The 24,007-nt window shown below is 36.7% G+C and overlaps 1 protein-coding gene across 3 annotated transcripts in view; it reads left to right on the top strand.

Moving 5' to 3' along the window:
- Positions 1-24,007, top strand: part of TAX1BP1 (Tax1 binding protein 1) — a 120,455-nt gene that overhangs the window by 61,654 nt on the left and 34,794 nt on the right. For all 3 annotated transcript variants that reach the window (XM_077120979.1, XM_077120969.1, XM_077120988.1), the window contains exons 9-13: positions 254-478; positions 1,412-1,558; positions 3,516-3,633; positions 4,835-4,938; positions 6,657-6,782. In XM_077120979.1, coding sequence (XP_076977094.1) covers positions 254-478; positions 1,412-1,558; positions 3,516-3,633; positions 4,835-4,938; positions 6,657-6,782 — 720 coding nt within the window. The remainder of the gene's footprint in view (positions 1-253; positions 479-1,411; positions 1,559-3,515; positions 3,634-4,834; positions 4,939-6,656; positions 6,783-24,007) is intronic.

The following is a 24,007-nucleotide window of genomic DNA, read 5'->3' as shown; positions in this document are numbered from 1 at the left end:
ATTTTCATTGGTCATCATAGTTCTAACTGGAGGGATTCTAGAAGTCAGGAACTTTCGAGTCTTACTTTAGACAGGTCTTTAAGCATTGGGTATATTGCTTGACTTCCTGTGTTTCAGTTTCCCTAAGAATAAATGTTTAATGAAAAATTTTGGATCTATAGAGATATGAGTTATATTTGTTTCTTTTTTTATTTTTACCTGAGTGGTTTAATTATGAAAATATTTAATTATGAACATATTTACCTTTCTTCAGGAAGATGCAGTTTTTTTAAAGGAGCAACTTCGTAAGGCAGAGGAACAGGTTCAGGCAACTCGGCAAGAAGTTGTCTTTCTGGCTAAGGAACTTAGTGATGCTGTAAATGTGCGAGATAAGATAATGGCAGATCTACATACTGCGCGTGTGGAAAATGAGAAAGTCAAAAAGCAGTTAGCGGATGCAGTGGCAGAACTTAAACTAAATGCTGTGAAAAAAGATCAGGTAAAGCGTGTTAATTTTTATTTACTAGCTGCATAAAACAGCGTTATGATTATTTCACAGTTATAATACAGTTGATAGTCATCTGCAGAGTCTGTGTGTGTTAATTTATCTACTGGCTGAAGTTTGTAGCCCCATCAACACTTTTGTGTTGCAGTTATTTGCAGATATGCTGAGTGGCAAAAAATTTTTGTTTGCCCACTGTTCTGAGTTCTCAGCTGAGGTTGAACAATGTTGTTCTGCCTTCTTATGTCAGTGCTCCTGCAATCAAGTCCTTTTCACAGTCTTCATCTACTATCATATTTTTGCATTTTTGTGGGTTGTTGCATAGTCTCAACTGGGTCCCAAGGGTAATGCTGAAGTACTGTTGAGCATTCCTAAGTGCAAGAAGGCTGTGATGTGCTGTGCAGAGTAAATGTGTTTGTTAGATAAAGTTTGTTTAGGCAGGAATTACAGTGCTGCTGGCTGTGAGTTTAGTGTTAATGAATCAACAATATATACTAAGTAAGGTGTCTATAAAAAGACACATACATAAAAGAAGGTTAAGTACTGATCAGTTGATAAAAATGTGACCAGAGGCTTGCAGGCATCTAACCATGTATTTCCCATAAGATCAGTGGTTCAGGATTTGCTAATTCAGTATTTGTGGCAACTTCATAAAACATAACTACTGTGAATAATGAGAATTGACTGTTCTTGTTCATTGGAAGGTAGATTATTTTTCTACAGATTTTAATGAACCTTGTCTTAAGAAGATAATGCTAGATTTATTATTAGGAGGGGTAATGTAGCTCTGTAGCCAAAACCCCCAAAACAAATAAAAATTTAAAACCATAAAGGAAAGAGTGAAAATGAAGCTGGGATTTATTCATAGCTACATTATGAGCTATCAGTGGTTTACCTTTTACCTTAAGAAAGTCTTTCTTTCCTGCTCAGGAAAAGACTGATGTAACGGAACATGAATTGAGAAGAGAAGTTGAAGATCTGAAACTCCGTCTTCAGATGGCAGCAGATCATTATAAAGAAAAATTCAAGGAATGCCAGAGGCTCCAAAAACAAATAAACAAACTTTCTGACCCATCAGTAAGTATCATTGAATTCATACCCAATAAAATATTTCCTTTATCAATATTTTTGTTTGCAGTCCAAATTTATAATACTCTGAGTATCAGCCTTTCAGATATAATTTATCTCTGCTTAATTTAAAGTCATTGACATAATGCTGTAATGATAATATATACTATATATGATATGATATTGTCTTAGGGTTCCCTAGAGAAACAGAATTAGCAGGTAATATCTGTAGATAGAAATTTTGTAAAAGTAACTCACGTAACCTTGGGAACAAAGAATCCAAGATCTGTAGGGCAGGCCGCAAGCTGGCAACTCTGATGAAGTTCCTTTGGCTGGGCAACGGTAGGAATGGAAGAGTCCAAAATCCACAGGGCAGGCTGCTTCAAGCTGACGACTCTGATGAAGGGTCTGAACGAACTCCACAGGAGAGGCTCTCCGGCTGAAGCAGGAAGAGAGCTGTCTCTTCTGAATCCCCCTTAAAAGCCTTCCAGTGCTTATATTAAGTGTCACTCATTGCAGGAGACACTCCCCTTGGCTGATTACAAATGCAGTCAGCTCTGGATGCAGCTGACATAATCATGATTTCACTCCATGAAATAGATAGGCCAGCACTTGCCCAACCAGACAAACGGGCACCACCACCTGGCCAAGTTGACACATGTACCTATGATAGATATGCTATATGATATAATATAAATATATTATTTGGTGGAAAACTAGTGAAGAAAACAAGAGCAAGCAGCAAGAAAAACCAGGAAAGAAAGTCCTCTTTTCCTGACAAGTTTCCTCAAAGTTCTTGCTGAATGATTTTGTTACTTTAGAACTCCATATATATTATTGAATATCTCCTTGTGACAAAGAAGCCTGTCTTCACTAGGGTTCACTGTTAATTATCCCTAGGGTCTTCAAGGGTTTCTTAGTTGTCATTGGCAAGTTCTTCCATCCTACTCATATCCACTGTATTAGGAAGTGTTAAAAAGTATTTGCTTTTTTTTTTCTTCTTCAAACTAGCAAATATTTAATTTAAATAATAAAAGTTGAAGTTTTATACTACACATATTTACAGAAATGCCCTGCCATAGAAAAATAAAATCAAACACCTTAATTTAGAGTGACCCAGCGGTCGTCGATTTACATTGATGCAAATGTACTAAGAAATGATGATCATGCATCTGTGTGATGATGTTAAGAATTACTGATTGCATATGTAGAATGGAATGATTTCTAAATGTTGTGTTGATTTCTTTTTTTCTTTAATTAATAATAAAAAAAAGTATTTGCTAATTCTCTTGTATCTCATTTATGAGTAGGTGGGCATGTTTGTGATAAAGCAAAAGAAAATGTTTTTGTTTTGATGTGTGTATGTTTTAATGTGGACCCTTAAATTGTGGTACTTAGATATAAGACTTATAACGGAGTGCTGGAAGTGGAGAAGAAATATCTAAAGAAAGTTTTAAAACCTGAAGTTGGACATGATACACCTGTTTTATTTGTGAACGAAATTTTCCCTGTAGACAGTTTTATTTGTTTTGATGCAAATGATGTTTCCTAGTTTTATATTTTTGAAATCTGAAAGACAAAGGAGCAACAAATGCATGTGGTAAAGTAGGATTGTGAAAAAATGTATTTTAAATATGATCCATATGTAAAGATTTTGCTTTTATGTCTTTTGAGTACATTGTGACTTAGCATTAGAAAACTTGTGAGGAATTCATCATTAGATTTCTGTGAATGACTTGTTTGTTGGTATTTTCATGATTTTACAAGAACAAGCAAAATATTTCTCATTTGCAACATTTAGTTCCGTTAGTAAGGTGTGTAACTTTAGTCTTTGTTAGTTTTTGGACAATAACAGCTTTGGAGGTTCTTCAGATTTTTTTTTTTAGGATTATTATTTACGCTGAAGGAAGGAAATGTAACTCATTTAGTGATTCATTTAACAATTCATTGTTAACATTTTGAATAGGGCAATAATAATATCTTCACAAAGAAAACTGGGAATCAGCAGAAAGTGAATGATGCTTCAGTAATCACAGATCCAGCTACTACTCTCTCTACTATAGATGTAAAACCACCTTCTGCAGGTAAAAATCTTCTAGGGTTTTTATATGGTCCTGGCTTGACAAATATTCATATTTATTTATACTGGCTTGTTCCAGGTATGAGTTTCAGGGAAGTTACAAAGATCCTTACGTTACAAGTGAGGGAATTTAGGCAAAAGGAAAATAAGGGTATAAAAGTGAGATAAAGTTTTACATATGATGAATACACAAAATGTTAGTGTGAACATGTATTTGTCTTTGTGAGATAATGAAGTATTAAATTCATCCACAGTGTTAAATGAGCTGGTACTTGTAAATGCTCATTTGATCCAACTGTGACACCAGCCAAGAATTTTAATGTTTATTTAATGTTCCATTAAATCTATAGAATTTTGAAACATTTTATTTGTGGCATTTTATTGTACAATTCTTTGAGGGAGGGAGTGGTACTTGTAAACCCTCTGTTCTATTCTTGTTTCTTGTTTTTCTTGACTACTTTGGACCAATAGGGTACTTCCCTCATTAGTGTATTTGTTGTAGGATAACTTGGATTTGTAATCATTTATTGTTCATTAACTTATAAAACATATTTAGAGTAACAATGAATATATGGATAAATAGTTGCATTAACTCTAGGTTTCCACTGTCTTAATTTCTATTTTTTGCCTTTCTGTAAATCAGAAACTTGATAATAATGAAAGTTTAAGTACTAGAAAAAAATGTATTTCTTTGTTTAGTGTTTGTAGTAATTGATGTTTTAGTGTTTTTTAGATGTATTGTGAATATCAATTGCATTCAACCCCTGTAACCTTCCATCTTTGTTTATCCTCCACAGTATGTAGAATGGTGTTACAGAGTATTTACATAATAAATATTTGGTGAATAGTAATGAGAATGTTAAAGTGTTTTCTCAGAGTATGGTTTTCCTATTTATCCTGTCCAGTTATGTTAAAAAAAATTTTTTTTTGGTACCGTATCACAACTATTTCTAGCAAATAATAAAAAGAAAAAGGAATGATACATTCATTATTGAATTTGAATTTAGTTCTGGCCAAACCAATATTTTAAAATTCTCATCTGGAACTTATATATCCATTATTTATTTATTCAGAGTATGAGTTGATATTTCTCTTCTTTGGTATTCCATTAATTTATTCACAGTATTCCAACCCTTTATTCTGCATAGGAAGATAATATAAGGGACAGATACTTTTTAACTATTTTATTTTCTGCCTTGTTTTAGCTGAGACAGATTTTGACATGGTAACAAAGGGGCAAGTCTGTGAAATGACCAAAGAAATTGCTGACAACACAGAAAAGTATAAAAAATGTAAACAACTCTTGCAGGTAAATTAGCTTCCTTGTAAAGCTTATATTTTTTGTTTTGACTGATACCTTGTTTTTTTTTTTCTCATTCTCATATACTAGTATGTGTAGTTTCTCTTGGGATGCTCAGGAGGGTGTTTCGTGTAGCTTGTTCACACAGGCTTGTGAGTGAAATTGTGAACATAAAGTCATTCTTTTCTGCTCACATAATAAAATGTCTTTCTCTGGATAATGGACAGATGATTAATAGAGATTGGATATTGTCTGTTTTCTTCTTACTATAAAGATACATGGAAAATGTTTCAACTTCACAAAAGGGAGGAATTGTGCTTAATCAGACTTTAAACAGAGCATTTTTACTTCTTGAAAGAATCCTTCTGTAGAAGGGTTGAGTAGAGCTGTTTTAGTGTTGAGTTCAAAGTATAGTCTTTTTGAAGAGACTAACCTACTTCTCATTAGGGGTGAGTCAATTCTGGATGAATGTTTTAAAAATCTCATTATGTAGTAATATTTTGAAGGAAATATAGAATGTCCCTTTGAGCCCAAACTTTCTTAGGCTGCATTTTTTTAAAAAACTATTTGGAAATACATTGAAATCCAATAAACTGCATATATTTGAATCAATTCTGAAATAAATGCAGTCATGAAAACTGTCATTAACAATATCAAGATAACATTTCTGTCACCCCCAAAAGTTTTTTTATGGCCATTTGCAATTTTTCCCACTATCCCCATCCATAGGGAACCATTAACCTACTTTTATGGAATTTTATGTAATTGTAATCATCTGGTATGTATCCTACCTCCTGCTTTTGTCAGCCTAATTATGTTGAGATTCTTCCATATTGTTGCTTATATTAATAGTTCATTTCTTTTTATTTCTGAGGTAGCAATCCATTGTATGGATGTACCTTATTTTATTACCAGTTGGTGAACATTAGGTTGGCTATTGCAAATAAAGCTGCTGTGAACATTCATATGGACATATTTTTTTATTTCTCTTCATAAATATCCAGGAGTGAAATAGCTGAGCCATATGATAGGTGAACTTCTTTTTTTTTTGAATATTTTTATTGGTTAAATCTTCACACACATACATTCCATACACGGTTTACAATCAGTGGCTCACAGTATCATCTCATAGTTGTGTATTCATCATCATGATCATTTTTTAGAACATGATAGGTGAAGTTTTAACTTTACAAGAAACTACAAAATTGTTTTACAAGGTGTTTGTACCACTGTACATTCTCACCAGCAGTCTACAGTCAGTGTTTTAAATTTTAGCCAATCTAAAGGTGTACTAATATCTCATCATGGTTTTAATTTGTATTTCCCTAATGACTGTTAGTGCTGAGCATCTTTTCATATGATCATTGGCTATTTGTGCATCATTTTGTGAAGTGTCTGTTCAACTCTTTTTCCCATTTTAAAATGCATAGTTTGCCTTATTTGATTGTAGGAGTTCTTTGTTCTGGATATGAGTCCTATGTCTTATTACTGACTTGTAAGGATTATTTATTTTGGATATAAGTCTTTTTAAATAGATATACTATACCATTGTGTGAATATAAAATGATTCATGCAATATTCTATTCATAGACATTTGCTTATTTCAGTTTTTGTACTGTTAACAACAATGTTACAATAAGCATTCAACACATTTCTTAGTATGTTTGTGGAGATGTTTGTTATACGGATTTTAAAACTTTTTTTATGGTTATGCTAATTTCATTTAGGATGAAAAGATGAAATGCAGTAAATATGCTGATGAACTTGCAAAAATGGAGATGAAATGGAAAGAACAAGTGAAAATTGCTGAAAATGTAAGACTAGAACTAGCTGAAGTAGAAGACAATTATAAGGTAAGTCTAGTACTCCTTGTATGTTAGCTTGAGTGATAGAACTTGGTACTTTTGAGAATGTGTAGTATATAATTTTTATCAGCTCAGAGTCTTGACATTATTTTGGTGTATGATAATGTGTGAGGAGTAATTTTTTAGATTTATATTAGAAATTTTTATGTATTACCCAAGTGTGTTACTTGTGATTCTAAGTTTAAAACTCTGCAAAGTAAATGATACGGTCTTAATTAATGAAAAATATATTTGCCACTCTAACATTAGGCAGCAAACAAGCCCAAATGGTATAATCGCATCTATTTTAAGATTGTATACATTGTATTTTTTGTGATTGAAGGCCAGAAAGTTCTAAATGATTTACCTTTGCTGTATTATATTTAATTATACCTATCATCTAAAATTTTAATATAATATTCTCAAAGACATTAAGAACTGCTTTGAGTTACCCCTGGGGGTATAAAGGGGGTGGCCCACACAGACTAAGATCATTTTATTGGTAGCTTTTTTTAATTTTCATCTACTGTCAGAGTGAAGTTTCCAAACTTTTATTTCATGAGCTTATCCTGTGATCCCAGTGGATATTGTTTTGAATGGTAACTTCCTTTTTAATTTACAACATATGAATATTGTATTTATGTGAAATTGTATTTTTGTACATTGATTAGAAAAAATTATTCTGTAAATGTTAATTGGAGTCTATTTTGTGTAAAGCTCTTTGTTAGCTATTTTGTGGGTGATTATATAAGGCACAAGCTATGCATAAGGAATTTATAATCTAGAGAGATTGTTAGAGGTGTAATGGTAATAATCATAACATTTTCATACTCGTTACCCTAAATGATCCTTTGTCAAATCTATGAGAGGCTAGACACATTATGTTTGTATTTTTTAATGACACAGTGGCACATTGAGGAGATTGAACAACATATTTAAGGTTATGCCTCTCTTAAATGTGTCTCACTTTTTGTCTAATGCTCTTTCCCCTATTTTACACTGTTTTTTTTTTTAACTTTTTAAATTGTATAGTATAACATATATACAAAGCAAATAAATAAAAAAGCAATAGTTATCAAAGCACTCTTCAACAAATAGTTACAGGGGAGATCGCCGAGTTTGTCATGGGTTACCTTATGTTCTAGTTTGCTAGTTGCTGGAATGCAATATACCAATAATGGAATGACTTTTAAAAAGGGGAATTTAATAAGTTGCTAGTTTACAGATCTAAGACTGAGAAAATGTCCCAATTAAAATAAGTTTATAGAAATGTCCAATCTTGGTTCAAGAAGGCCGATGAAGTTCAGGGTTTCTCTCCCAAGTGGGAGGGCACATGGCGAACACAGTCACAGTTTCTCTGTCATCTGGAAAGACACATGGTGAACACAGTCAGGGTTCCTGTCTCATCTGGAAGGGCACATGTCGAATACAGCATCATCGGCTAGCTTCTTCTCCTGGCTTCCTGTTTCATGAAGCTCCCTAGGAGGCATTTTCCTTCTTCATCTCCAAAGGTCCCTGGCTGGTGAACTCTGCTTCTTGTGGCTGTGTTGTTCTGCTCTGCTGTCTCTGAATCTCTTGTTCTGCAAAATGTTTCCTTTTTTAGTGGACTTCAGAAACTAATCAAGACCCACCCAAATGGGTGGAGACACATTTCCCCTAATCCAGCTTAACAACCACTCTTGATTAGGTTACATCTCCAGGGAGATGATCTGATTACATACAGTATTGAATAGGGATTATTCTGCCACTATGAAATGGGATTTTGATTAAAACATACCTTTTCTAGGTAGGGTACATCCTTTCAAACCAGCATACCATACAATCCTCTCATATTTTTCCTTCTAGCTGCTCTAGAATATAGGAGGCTAGAGGGCTTAAATATTTTTTTATCATCACAATCGACTTTTTTTCTTCTTTTTCTTGTGAAAAATAATATATATATATACACAAAAAACTATACATTTCAAAGCACAGCACCACAATTAGTTGTAGAACATATTTTAGAGTTTGACACGTGTTACAATTTCACAATTTTAGATTTTTACTTCTAGCTGCTCTGAAATACTGGAGACTAAAAGAAGTATCAGTTGAACGATTAAGTGTTCATATTCATTTGTTAAATTATATCACCTGTATATAACTCCAACATCACCTTTGATCTTTCCGTCTCTCTCTTTAGGCTATGGCAGTTGTAAATTTTTCAATATTGGAAGGGTCTATCACTAATATCGGGTAGAGAGATAGAACTGTCTGATGTTCTGGAGAGGCTGGGCTAGGTTCAAGGACTTACCTGGACCAGGGACCCATCTGGAGGTTATAGGTTTCTGGAAAGTTACTCTAGTGCATGGTACCCTTGTGGAATCTTGTATATTGTCCTAGGTATTCTTTAGGATTGACTGGAATGGTACTGATTGGGGGTTTGCAGGGGTTATAGGTAGCAAAGCCTAACTGAAGCTTGTGTAAGAGCAACCTTCAGAGTAGCCTCTCAACTCTATAAGACTCTCTCTTCCACTGATAACTTTTTTAATTACATTTTTTCCCCCTTTTAGTCAGGATGGAATGGTTGATCCCACAGTGCCAGGTCTGAATTCATCCCTGGGAGTCATCTCCCATGTCTCCAGGGAGACTTTCACCCCTGGGTGTCATGTTCCACGTAGCGGGGGAGGGCAATGATTTCAGTTGCAGAGAGGCTTAGAGAAACTGAGGCCACATCTGAGCAACAACAGAAGTCCTCCAGAAGTAACTCTTAGGCATGCCTATAGGTAGTATAAGATTCTGTGCTACCTACATAAGTGACTGAGAGCATGGCCTATTGATAGGGGTGTCCCTAAAGTTTGATGCAGTATCAAGGGATTCCCTGATGGTATGGTTTAATTGTTTCATATTCTCGCTTGCCTCCCTCAGGGGACTTTGCCAATACTTTTTGTTTATCTGATTAATATCCTCTAGCATGTATCCAGGCATTACAATAATCTATACAGGATTAAAGGACCTCTTTCTTTTTCTGTACTCCCTGTGTTTCAGTTGTTCAAATGAGCAATACAGATAGGTTGAATTAAATTGTGAACTACAGAACATTTTAGTTCCTTTTTTCCTTTGGTCTCAAAGAGTATGTGTGGTTCTAAAATATAGAAACTGTCTTTCTTACCCCTATGTTCTGAATTACTTTAAACCCAGTCTGTTCAGCTTTGTTCTTATCTCTAAATACCAGGTTATATATATAAGATAATCTCTTGAAATCCAGAAATAATAATCACCAGCCCGGGCATGATGTGTTTGCTCTAAAAGCTTACAATCTAGGCCCCAGCATTTTTTTAAAGTTGACTCTACCATTGTTGCTCTTTTGTTTCTGGCTTATTTTGCCTCACAAAATGTCCCACTAGTTCATTCACATCGTTGGCATGTCTCACAACTTTCTTCCTTTTTGTAGAAGTACAACCTGTTTTCAAAAGTATACACCATTGTTCGCCAATCTGTTTCTCTGTCAGTGTATCCTTCAGCCACCTGCATTCATCTGGCATCATGTATAATGCCCAAAGTCTACAGTCCATTATCATTTTTAATTTTAGATAATCTCATTGTTCCCAAGAGAAAGAAAACTGATAAATACACCCTCGCCAAATAGGAAATCAAACCTCCTCTTAACTCTTGTCCCTCCCGCCATTATTTACCTCTGCTGTTGCTGTGGTAGTGCTGATGGTTTCCTTTTGAACATAGTCATAGCATGCAATAACAGTTTTTCCCCTGTACCCTGGACTTACACACTCTTTGTACATGAATCATATCTTCGAAGTATTTTGTGTGAGAACTAATTCATATTTCTAGTATTAATCAGTGGGACACGTAGGTCTGTCTATACAACTCCTTTCAATCTTGTTCATCTTCAATATGGTAATATATCTTATAGACTCATTAGAGAATTATCTTCACTCCTGTCTATTCCCTACATTGGAGTTCAGCCTCATTAGCTAACGGTTCACCCATCTCTATCTCCTATGTATTTCTTAGTCCCGTATATTCTGTATTATAAGCCTCTGATTATACCTGTATGCTGGTCATGAAAGTGGAATCATACAGTATCTGTTCTTTTGTGGCTGGCTAATTTCACTCAGCATTATATCCTCAAGGTGCCTCCATCTTGTCATGTGTTCTAGGACATCATTTTGTCTTACTACTGCATAACATTCCATTGTATATATATACCCCATTTTGTTGATCTACTCATCCGTTGATGGGCATTTGGTTTGTTTCTGTCTTTTGACAATTATAAATAATGCTGCTATGCACATCGGTGTGCAAATGTCTGTTTGTGTCATTGCTTTCAGCTCTTCTAGGTATATACCAAGTAGTGCTATTGCTGGGTCATAGGGCAACTTGATATTTAATTTCCTAAGGAACCGCTAAACAGTCTTCCATAGTGGCTGCAGCATTATACATTCCTATCAGCAGTGCATAAGTGTACTGGTTTCTCTACATCCTCCCCAATGTTTAGAGTTTCCTATTTGTTTAACAGCAGCCATTCTTATAGGTGTAAGGTGGTATCTCATTGTAGTCTTGATCTGCATTTTCTTTATAGCCAGTGAAAACGAGCATCTGTTCATGTGCTTTTGAGCCATCAGTATTTGCTCTTCAGAAAAATGCCTATTTATATCTTTAGCCCATTTCATAATTGGGTTGTTTGTGCTTTTGTTGTTGAGTTGTATGATTTCTTTGTATATCATGATATCAAACCTTTGTCCGATATGTGATTTCCAAATATTTTCTCCCATTAAGTTGGCTACCTCTTCACCTTTTTGACAAAGTCTTTTGAGGTACAGAAGCATTTGATTTTGAGGAGTTCCCATTTATCTATTTTTTCTTTTATTGCTTGTACTTTGGGTGTAAAGTTTAGGAAACCACCTCCTATTACTAGGTCTTAAAGATGTTTCCCTTCTTTTTCTTCTAGAAGCTTTATGGTACTAGTTCTTAAATTTAGGTGTTTGATCCACTTTGAATTAATTTTTGTGTAGGGTGTAAGATAGGGGTCCTCTTTCATTCTCTTGACTATTCATTCATATCCAGTTCTTCCATGCCCAATTATTGAAAAGACTATTTTGTTCCAGTTCAGAGGATTTGGGGGCCTTGTCTAAAATCAATTGGCCATAGATTTGCTGGTCTATTTCTGCACTCTCAATTCAATTCCATTGGTCAGTGCTAATGTCTTTGTGCCAGTATCATGCTGTTGTGACCACTGTGGCTTTATAATAGGTTTTAAAGTCAGGGAGTGTTAATCTTCCCACTTTGTTTTTCTTTTTTAGTATGCGTTTAGCTATTTGGGGTCTCTTTCCCTTCCAGATGAATTTGGTAGTTAGCTTTTCCAGATCTTCAAAGTAGGTTATTGGAATTTTGATTGGTACTGTGTTGAATGTATAGATCAATTTGGGGAGAATTGACATCTTAGTTATATTTAGCCTTCCTATCCATGAGCAGGGAATGTCAATCCACCTATTTAGATCTCCTTTGATTACTTTTAGCAATGTTATGTAGTTTTCTGCGAACAAGTTCTTTACATCCCTAGTTAAGTTTGTTCCTAAGTATTTGATTCTTTTTAGTTGCTATTTTGAATGGAATTTTTTCCTTAACTGACTCCTCATTTAGGTCATTGCTTATGTATAGAAATGTTACTGATTTTTGCACATTTGTTATATATCCTGCCACCTTGCTGAATTTGTTTATTAGCTCAAGTAACTTTGCTGTAGATTTCTCAGAATCTGCCAAGTATAGTATCATATCATCTGCAAATAATGAGAGTTTTACTTCTTCCTTTCCAATTTGGGTGCCTTTTATTTCTTTGTCCTGCCTGATTGCTCCGGCTAGACCTTCTAGCACAGTGTTGAATAATAGTAGTGACAGTGGGCATCCTTGTCTCCTTTCTGATTTTAGGGGGAAAGCTTTCAGTCTCTCTCCATTGAGTACGATTGTTTTTCATATATTCCCTCTATCATATTGAGGTAGTTACCTTGATTCCTATCTTTTGGAGTATTTTTATTAGAAAAGAATGCTGAATTTTGTTGAGTGCTTTTTCAGCATCAATCGAGATGATCATGTGATTTTTCTCTTTTGATTTGTTAATGTGCTGTATTGTATTAATTGACTTTATTGCGTTGAACCATCTGTGCATTCCTGGCATAAACCCTACTTGGTCATGGTGTAAAATTCTTTTAATGTGTTGTTGGATTCAATTTGCTTATATTTTATTGAGAATTTTGGCATCTGTGTTCATTAAGATGATTTGCCTGTAGTTTTCATTTCTTATAACATCTTTGCCCGGTTTTGTTATTAAAATGATACTAGCTTCATAAGATGAGTTAGGTAGAGTTCCTTTTTGCTCAGTTCTTTTTGAAAAAGTTTGAGCAGGATTGATGTTAGTTCTTTTTGGAGTGTTTGATAAAATTCCCCTGTGAAGCTGTCTGGCTCTGGACTTTTCTTTGTTGGGAGATTTTTGATGACTTACTGAAATCTCTTTATTTGTGATTGGTTTATCAAGATCTTCTATTTCTTCTTGAGCCAGTGTAGCTTTTTTGTGTGTTTCCAGGAATTTGTCCATTTCCTCTAAGTTGTCTAGTTTGTTGGTATTCATAGTATCCTCTTATGATTTCTTTAATTTCTTCAGGGCATGTGGTAACACAGCCCTTCTCATTTCTGATTTTGTTTATTTGCATCCTCTTTCTTTTTTTCTCTGTCAGTCTTGCTAGTGACCCATCAGTTTTACTGATTTCCTCAAAGAACCGACTTTTGGTTTTATTGATTCTTCCTGTTCTTTCGTTCTCCCATTCATTTATCTCTGCTTTAATCTTTGTTATTTCCCTTCTTCTATTTGCTTTGGGGTTAGTTTGCTGTTCTTTCTCAAACTGTTAAGTCCTTGATATTTGCTCTTTCTTATTTTTTTTTAAACATTTTTTATTAATTAAAAAAATTAACAAAACATTAAGATATCATTCCATTATACATATACAATCAGTAATTCTTAATATCATGACATAGTTGCATATTTATCATTTCTGAGTACATTTGCATCGATTTAGAAAAAGAAATAAAAAGACAACGGAAAAAGAAATAAAATGATAATAGAGGAAAAAAAAGACTATACATACCATACCCCTTACCCCTCGCTTTCATTTACCACTAGCATTTCAAACTGAATTTATTTTAACATTTGTTCCCCCTATTATTTATTTTTATTCCATATGTTCTACTCTTCTGTTGATATAGTAGCTAAAAGGAGCATCAGACATAAGGTTTTCACATTCACAGAGTCTCATTGTGAAAGCTATAGCATTGTCCAGTCATCATTAAGAAACATGGCTACTGGAACACAGCACTACATTTTCAGGCGATTCCCTCCAGCCTCTCCACTACATCTTGAACAACAGGGTGATATCTACTTAATGCGTAAGAATAACCTCCAGGATAACCTCTCGACTCTGTTTGGAATCTCTCAGCCATTGACACTTTGTCTCATTTTACTCTTCCCCCTTTTGGTCGAGAAGTTTCTCTCAATCCCTTGATGTTAATTCTCAGCTCATTCTGGGGTTTTTCTCAGTCCTTTGATGCTGAGTCTCAGCTCATTCCAGGATCTCTGTCCCACGTTGCCAGGAAGGTCCACACCCCTGGGAGTCATGTCCCATGCAGAGAGGGGGAGGGTGGTGAGACTGCTCATCATGTTGGCTGGAGAGAGGGGCCACATCTGAGCAACAAAAGAGGCTCTCTTTTGGGGTGACTCTTAGGCCTAAATTTTAAGTAGACTTGACCTATCCTTTGTGGGATTAAGTTTCATGTGAACAAACCCCAAGACTGGGGGCTCAGCCTATAGCTTTGGTGTCCACACTGCTTATGAAAATATCAAGAATTCAACTTGGGGAAGCTGCATTTCTCCCCATTCTCACCATTCCCCGAAGGGGGCTTGCAAATACTTTTCCAGTCACTGATCAAATCGTTCTGGGATTCATCGGGGCATCACTGTGGACAAACCAACAAAATCTCAAGTGCTACCTGAGGTTCCAAGTACTTATGACATTCAATCAAACTATCTACATGAGTTATATTAGGAAATGCTAATATTAATTTAAATTAATATTAAAATATATTAATATTAATATTAAAATATATTAATATGTCAAAATATAAATTTTGTAACAAATAAACATTTTTTGCTTTAGTCTCACACATAAGGTGACATTTTAAAGTATTAATTATCATCTATTTTCAGCATCCTGCAATAATGACATTCCTTTGTTCTTCCTCATGCAAAAACATTTTTAAAATTTGTACATTGTACATTTCACTATTATTATACACTCTAGACATTCCTAGATTATACCATCTCTGTCTTTACCATCTATCTTTCTTTCTGATTTCATTTATGTCCCCAGCCCTCCTACCTCTATCATTCTCACATGCGGCTTCATTCAGTGTTTTAACATAATTACATTACAGTTAGGTAGTATTGTGCTGTCCATTTCTGAGTTTTTGTATCCAGTCCTGTCGCACAGTCTGTATCCCTTCAGCTCCAATTACCCACTATCTTACCCTATTTCTATCTCCTGATGGTCTCTTACCAACGACATATTCCAAATTTATTCACTAATGTCAGTTCATATCAGTGAGACCATACAGTATTTGTCCTTTAGTTTTTGGCTAGTCTCACCCATCATAATGTTCTCAAGGTCCATCCACGTTGTTACATACTTCATAAGTTTATTCTGTCTTAGAGCTGCATAATATTCCATCGTATGTATATACCACAGTTTGTTTAAGTCTTTGAAGTCAGTTATTCTGTACTCTATATCGCTTATTCTTTCTTCTGTCTCTTCAAATCCGGTATTGTGTACCTCTGGTTTTTTTTTTTGGTCAACAGTCTTTAATTTCTGATATCTGCTATTTTTCTATTTATTCTTTCAAATTCTTTGTTATGCTCTTCTACTGTCTTCTTGACCTCCATTATGTCATTTGCTGTCCCACTTATTTTATTACGTAGAGTTGTATGAACATCTTTGATTAGTTGTTCCAACATCTGTGTCTCCTCTGGTGTTTTACTTTGGTCTTTAGGCAGGACTATCTCTGTCTGCATTGTGATATGCTTAGAGATCTTCTGCTCTCTTCATGGCATGTAAATATCTTGATGGATTTTCGTTGAGAGTTGATTTCTTTCACTAGTCTCAGGCCTTGTGTTTGTAGGATGTTTGAACAGGGAGCAGGATGTGGGTGGGGCACTCAGTACGGTGATTTGTTTCAGGGCAGGTATAGGTGCAGGTTGGGGATGTTTTGTGGATGCCTGAGAATGTGGGTGCCCAGCGGTGAGGGAGAATGTAGGTGGGGAGGCTCGGGGGCATAACCCTGGTGTGCGCTGGTCTAAAGCAGAAGGCCCCTTGTGTGCATGCGTACAGCTGTGGCAGCAGGTTGGTGTTATGCCTTCATGGATTGGCAGTAGATGTGACCTGGTTGGGCACATCAGCACTTTCTCAGAGTTGAGAAGTGTGGCTGAGGGCTGTGTCGCATGCGCAGTTCTAGAACTGCTATAAAGTGTGGTTCCCAGAGCTGAATGATGTGATTGGTGCCCGTGCACATGTGTGGGCATAGGAGTGCCATAAACTGATGCGCAGAGCTCTGGGTGAGGTGTAGGGTGAGGCTGTGCGACACTATGGGTAGGGGGGAAGGTGCAGTCTGGGTATGGAGGTAGTGTCTGCAACATTTATGCGCTGACCACAGCCTGCAGGCAACAGGGAGGGGTGCAAGAGAGGTGGAATGGGCTGCCCTTGGGGTGGAGTTGTGAGGCAGGTACATGTTCTGGGGTCTGGTGGGGTGGGGGCGCCGGGAGCATGGGGAATGGGAGCGGGTGAGTGGGGTGTGGGGTGAGTCACTGGTTACGTGGCTGCGCTGTTGAGGGTAGTGTGCCCAAGGAATGCAGATTGGCTTACTTCTTAGTTCTCAGTTCCTGTTTGTGCACTCCTGCAGACTCCGTGCCAGTCTCCAGCTTTCTGCCTCTCAGTTCCTCAGCCTCTGCAACTAGGGCTGCCCAGTGTGATGCAGAAGGCTCTCCCAGGTCAGCTGCACTCCTGAATTGCCATCTCAGTCACCCTCCTGTCCCTTCTCTAACTTTTCTGTGCAGCAGCGCTAATCTTGAGGCACTCTATTTGGCTATCTTCTTGGAAGTCTACATTGTTTTTTATAAACACCTTCTAGGCATGGCAAAACATAATGAAGTACCACATGAAGGTATGTTCAAGTATTTTAGGACTGTTTCCAATTTAAGTAGGAGGAAGACATTATGGAGAGACTAGACATTTGAATGATCAGACAGGAGGAAGGAGAAGTAGAGTTAGGAATTGAAGAAGTGCTCTAAATAGTTGGAAAAGTTTTAATCCATGTTGGAGGTTGGAAGTGTGAAGAGTATTGTCTGGGATCTGTGAGCAGTCTATTGAATAATAGAACTTTAATGTTTGTGATTGAGTAGATTAGACCTGAAAGATAGCCAAAGCCAGATTTTGGAGGGCCTAAAGTGGAATTTGGTACTAGTTGCTGTTAAGAAGTTTCTGGAAGATGGACATAATTAAAGTGTGGTTTTGGAAAATAATTTGGGTAGCATTGAAGAGGATTTATGGGAAGAAAGTGCTTGAAGGTGAGGAAATCTGTTAGAAATATTCTGAGAATGAATTATTAATAAAGGCCACTTCCTGTTGCATCCTTTCCCTCATCACTTATCATTGTATAGGATGTAGTTTATAGAGAAAAACTTTGAAAGACATCTTTAGCAAAGAACCAATGAACAGGGGGGCCAAGATGGCGGCTTAGTAAGGTACGTGCGTCTTAGTTCCTCCTCCAGAGCAACTACTAGGTGAACAGAAACAGTGCAGAACAGCTCCTGGGGCCACGGAAGGGAATGGACAAACAGCGTACCCCAGTCTGGACTGGCTATACTGATTGCGAGACTCTGCTGCGGTGAGATCCCCGAGTGGTGCGCGATTCCCCGAGCAGCGGCAGCTGGCGGCCGGAGCACCTCCCTCCCTCCTTCCTGGGCCAGCTGAGAGTCTCGGAGAGGCAAGTTTCCCAAGCTGCAGCGGCCGGCGCCCCTCTCTTGCGGGCGGCTTCCTGGACCGGCTACGAGTCTCGGATCAGAGGGCTACCCAAGCCGCGGTGGCCGGCGACCAGTGTTCCTCCCCCGCGGGCGGCTTCCTGGTCCGGTGGCAAATTCCCCAGGCTGCGGCGGCCAGCGACCGACGCCCCTCCCCCGCGGGTGGCTTCCTGGTCCGGTGGCGAATTCCCCGGGCCACTGTGGCCGGCGACCGACACCCCTCCAGGGAGAGGAGGGAATTTCCGACAGTGGCAGGGACTGGGTCCAACCAAACACCAATAGGGGAATTAATAAAGGAGCCACAGGGTCCCCTCAAGCCGTGGTGGCTGACACCCCCACCACGCACGGCCCCCGAACCAACTGAGAGAATTGGATCGGAAATCCCCAGGCCGCGGAGAACGGTGACTGGGGGGATCCCTTCCAAACACGGGAGACAAACGTGTGCCATGAGCGCCACCTACTGGGCAGGATAAGAAAAACAGAACCCAGAGATTTCACAGAAAAAATTACAACCTTGTTGGATCCGACACCCAGGGAAATTTGACTAAATGCCCAGACGCCAGCAGAAGATAACGGTCCATGCTCAGAAGATTGAGAATATGGCCCAGTCAAAGGAACAAACTAATAGTTCAAATGAGATACAGGAGCTGAGACAACTAATGCTGAATATACGAACAGAAATGGAAAACATCTTCAAAAATGAAATCGATAAGTTGAGGGAGGACATTAAGAAGACATGGGCTGAACAAAAAGAAGAAATAGAAAAACTGAAAAAACAAATCACAGAACTTATGGAAGTGAAGGATAAAGTAGAAAAGATGGAAAAAACAATGGATATCTACAATGATAGATTTAAAGAGACAGAAGATAGAATTAGTGATTTGGAGGATGGAACATCTGAATTCCAAAAAGAAACAGAAACTATCGGGAAAAGAATGGAAAAATTTGAACAGGGTATCAGGGAACTCAAGGACAATATGAACCGCACAAATATACGTGTGGTGGGTGTCCCATAAGGAGAAGAGAAGGGAAAAGGAGGAGAAAAACTAATGGAAGAAATTATCACTGAAAATTTCCCAACTCTTATGAAAGACCTAAATTTACAGATCCAAGAAGTGCAGCGCACCCCAAAGAGAATAGACCCAAATAGGCGTTCTCCAAGACACTTACTAGTTAGAATGTCAGAGGTCAAAGAGAAAGAGAGGATCTTGAAAGCAGCAAGAGAAAAACAATCCAGCACATACAAGGGAAACCCAATAAGACTATGTGTAGATTTCTCAGCAGAAACGATGGAAGCTAGAAGACAGTGGGATGATATATTTAAATTACTAAAACAGAAAAACTGCCAACCAAGACTTCTATATCCAGCAAAATTGTCCTTCAAAAATGAGGGAGAAATTAAAACATTTTCAGACATAAAGTCACTGAGAGAATTTGTGACCAAGAGACCAGCTCTGCAAGAAATACTAAAGGGAGCACTAGGGACAGATACAAAAAGACAGAAGAGAGAGGTATGGAGAAGAGTGTAGAAAGAAGGAAAATCAGATATGATATATATAATACAAAAGGCAAAATGGTAGAGGAAAATATTATCCAAACAGTAATAACACTAAATGTTAATGGACTGAATTCCCCAATCAAAAGACATAGATTGGCAGAATGGATTAAAAAACAGGATCCTTCTATATGCTGTCTACAGGAAACACATCTTAGACCCAAAGATAAACATAGGTTGAAAGTGAAAGGTTGGGAAAAGATATTTCATGCAAATAACAACCAGAAAAGAGCAGGAGTAGCTATACTAATATCCAACAAATTAGACTTCAAATGTAAAACAGTTAAAAGAGACAAAGATGGACACTATATACTAATAAAAGGAACAATTAAAAAAAAGTTATAACAATCATAAATATTTACGCACCGAACCAGAATGCCCCAAAATACGTGAGGAATACACTGCAAACACTGAAAAGGGAAATAGACTCATATACCATAATAGTTGGAGACTTCAATTCTCCACTCTCATCAATAGACAGAACATCTAGGCAGAGGATCAATAAAGAAATAGAGAATCTGAATATTACTATTAATGAGCTAGACTTAACAGCCACTTATAGGACATTACATCCCACAACAGCAGGATACACCTTTTTCTCAAGTGCTCATGGATCATTCTCAAAGATAGACCATATGCTGGGTCACAAAGCAAGTCTTAACAAATTTAAAAAGATTGAAATCATACACAACACTTTCTCGGATCATAAAGGAATGAAGTTGGAAATCAATAATAGGCGGAGTGCCAGAAAATTCACAAATACGTGGAGGCTCAACAACACACTCTTAAACAACGAGTGGGTCAAAGAAGAAATTGCAAGAGAAATTAGCAAATACCTCGAAGCGAATGAAAATGAAAACAGAACATATCAAAACTTATGGGGCACAGCAAAGGCAGTGCTAAGAGGGAAATTTATTGCCCTAAATGCCTATATCAGAAAAGAAGAAAAGGCAAAAATGCAGGAATTAACTGTCCACTTGGAAGAACTGGAGAAAGAACAGCAAACTAATCCCAAAGCAAGCAAAAGGAAAGAAATAACAAAGATTAGAGCAGAAATAAATGAAATTGAAAACATGAAAACAATAGAGAAAATCAATAAGACCCGAAGTTGGTTCTATGAGAAAATCAATAAGATTGAATCGCCCTTAGCAAAACTGACAAAAAGAAGAAGAGAGAGGATGCAAATAAATAAGATCAGAAATGGAAGAGGAGACATAACTACTGACCTCACAGAAATAAAGGAGGTAATAACAGGATACTATGAATAACTTTACGCTAATAAATACAACAATTTAGATGAAATGGACGGGTTCCTGGAAAGACATGAACAACCAACTTTGACTCAAGAAGACATAGATGACCTCAACAAACCAATCACAAGTAAAGAAATTGAATCAGTCATTCAAAAGCTTCCTAAAAAGAAAAGTCCAGGACCAGACGGCTTCACATGTGAATTCTTTCAAACATTCCAGAAAGAATTAGTACCAACTGTCCTGAAACTCTTCAAAAAAATCGAAGTGGAGGGAAAACTACCTAATTCATTCTATGAAGCCAACATCACCCTCATACCAAAACCAGGCAAAGATATTACAAAAAAAGAAAACTACAGGCCAATCTCTCTAATGAATATAGATGCAAAAATCCTCAATAAAATTCTAGCAAATCGTATCCAACAACACATTAAAAGAATTATACATCATGACCAAGTAGGATTCATCTCAGGTATGCAAGGATGGTTCAACATAAGAAAATCAATTAATGTAATACACCATATCAACAAATCAAAGCAGAAAAATCACATGATCATCTCAATTGATGCAGAGAAGGCATTTGACAAGATTCAACATCCTTTCCTGTTGAAAACACTTCAAAAGATAGGAATACAAGGGAACTTTCTTAAAATGATAGAGGAAATATATGAAAAACCCACAGCTAATATCATCCTCAATGGGGAAAAATTGAAAACTTTCCCCCTAAGATCAGGAACAAGACAAGGATGTCCATTATCACCACTATTATTCAACATTGTGTTGGAGGTTCTAGCCAGAGCAATTAGACAAGAAAAAAAAATACAAGGCATCAAAATTGGAAAGGAAGAAGTAAAACTATCACTGTTTGTAGACGATATGATACTATACGTCGAAAACCTGGAAAAATCCACAACAAAACTACTAGAGCTAATAAATGAGTACAGCAAAGTAGCAGGTTACAAGATCAACATTCAAAAATCTGTAGCATTTCTATACACAAGCAATGAACAAGCTGAGGAGGAAATCAAGAAACGAATCCCATTTACAATTGCAACTAAAAGAATGAAATACCTAGGAATAAATTTAACTAAAGAGACAAAAAACCTATATAAAGAAAACTACAAAAAACTGTTAAAAGATATCACAGAAGACCTAAATAGATGGAAGGGCATACCGTGTTCATGGATTGGAAGACTAAATATAGTTAAGATGTCAATCCTACCTAAATTGATTTACATAGTCAATGCAATACCAATCAAAATCCCAACAACTTATTTTCAGAAATAGAAAAACCAATAAGCAAATTTATCTGGAAGGGCAGGGTGCCCCGAATTGCTAAAAACATCTTGAGGAAAAAAACAAAGCTGGAGGTCTTGCGCTGCCTGACTTTAAGGCATATTATGAAGCCACAGTGGTCAAAACAGCATGGTATTGGCATAAAGATAGATATATTGACCAATGGAATCGAATAGAGTGCTCAGATATAGACCCTCTCATCTATGGACATTTGATCTTTGATAAGGCAGTCAAGCCAACTCACCTGGGACAGAACAGTCTCTTCAATAAATGGTGCCTAGAGAACTGGATATCCATATGCAAAAGAATGAAAGAAGACCCATATCTCACACCCTATACAAAAGTTAACTCAAAATGGATCAAAGATCTAAACATTAGGTCTAAGACCATAAAACAGTTAGAGGAAAATGTAGGGAGATATCTTATGAATCTTACAATTGGAGGCGGTTTTATGGACCTTACACCTAAAGCAAGAGCCCTGAAGAAGGAAATAAATAAATGGAAACTCCTCAAAAATTAAACACTTTTGTGCATCAAAGAACTTCATCAAGAAAGTAGAAAGACAGCCTACACAATGGGAGACAATATTTGGAAACGACATATCAGATAAAGGTCTAGTATCCAGAATTTATAAAGAGATTGTTCAACTCAACAACAAAAAGACAGCCAACCCAAGTACAAAATGGGAAAAAGACTTGAACAGACACCTCTCAGAAGAGGAAATACAAATGGCCAAAAAGCACATGAAGAGATGCTCAGTGTCCCTGGCCATTAGAGAAATGCAAATCAAAACCACAATGAGATATCATCTCACACCTACCAGAATGGCCATTATCAACAAAACAGAAAATGACAAGTGCTGGAGAGGATGCGGAGAAAGAGGCACACTTATCCACTGTTGGTGGGAATGTCAAATGGTGCAACCACTGTGGAAGGCAGTTTGGCGGTTCCTCAAAAAGCTGAATATAGAATTGCCATACGACCCAGCAATACCATTGCTGGGAATCTACTCAAAGGAATTAAGGGCAAAAACTCAAACGGACATTTGCACACCAATGTTTATTTACAATTGCAAAGAGATGGAAACAGCCAAAATGTCCATCAACAGACGAGTGGCTAAACAAACTGTGGTATATACATACGATGGAATATTATGCAGCTTTAAGACAGAATAAACTTATGAAGCATGTAATAACATGGATGGACCTAGAGAACATTATGCTGAGTGAGTCTAGCAAAAACTAAAAGGCAAATACTGTATGGTCCCAATGATGTGAATCGACATTCGAGAATAAACTTGGAATATGTCATTGGTAACAGCGTCCAGCAGGAGTTAGAAACAGGGTAAGATAATGGGTAATTGGAGCTGAAGGGATACAGACTGTGCAATAGGACTAGATACAAAAACTCAAAAATGCACAGCACAATAATACCTAATTGTAAAGTAATCATGTTAAAACACTGAATGAAGCTACATCCGTGCTATAGGTTTTTGTTTTGTTTTGTTTTGTTATTTACTATTATTACTTTTATTTTTTTCTCTATATTAACATTCTATATCTTTTTCGGTTGTGTTGCTAGTTCTTCTAAACCGATGCAAATGTACTAAGAAACGATGATCATGCATCTATGTGATGATGTTAAGAATTACTGATTGCATATGTAGAATGGTATGATTTCTAAATGTTGGGCTAATTTCTTTATTCCGTTAATTAAAAAAAAAAAAAAACTAGCACCACTGGTGGTTTAAAAAAAAAAAAAAGAACCAATGAAAAAAAGTTTCATTTGTATTTGTCTCCATAATGCTTGTGCTGTGAAAAGTGTTCTGTGGATGGTTGTAGAATGAGTGAATGGCTTAGAGACTAAAAAGTGTTGGGGAGTGGAGAAGAAGAATAAGGAAGAGTATTCTAATATAACTTCTAAGCTTCTATCACTGTGGGCTTTTTGAGATTGATGATATCAGTTAATGAAAGTAGGTTTGGTATGTATTCCCCTTATAAAGCATGAAAGACAGCAATAAAAA

The sequence above is a fragment of the Tamandua tetradactyla genome, chromosome 1 (assembly GCF_023851605.1).
Source record: "Tamandua tetradactyla isolate mTamTet1 chromosome 1, mTamTet1.pri, whole genome shotgun sequence".
NCBI classification, from domain to species: Eukaryota; Metazoa; Chordata; class Mammalia; order Pilosa; family Myrmecophagidae; genus Tamandua; species Tamandua tetradactyla.
This window is presented reverse-complemented; position numbering and strand designations above follow the sequence as displayed.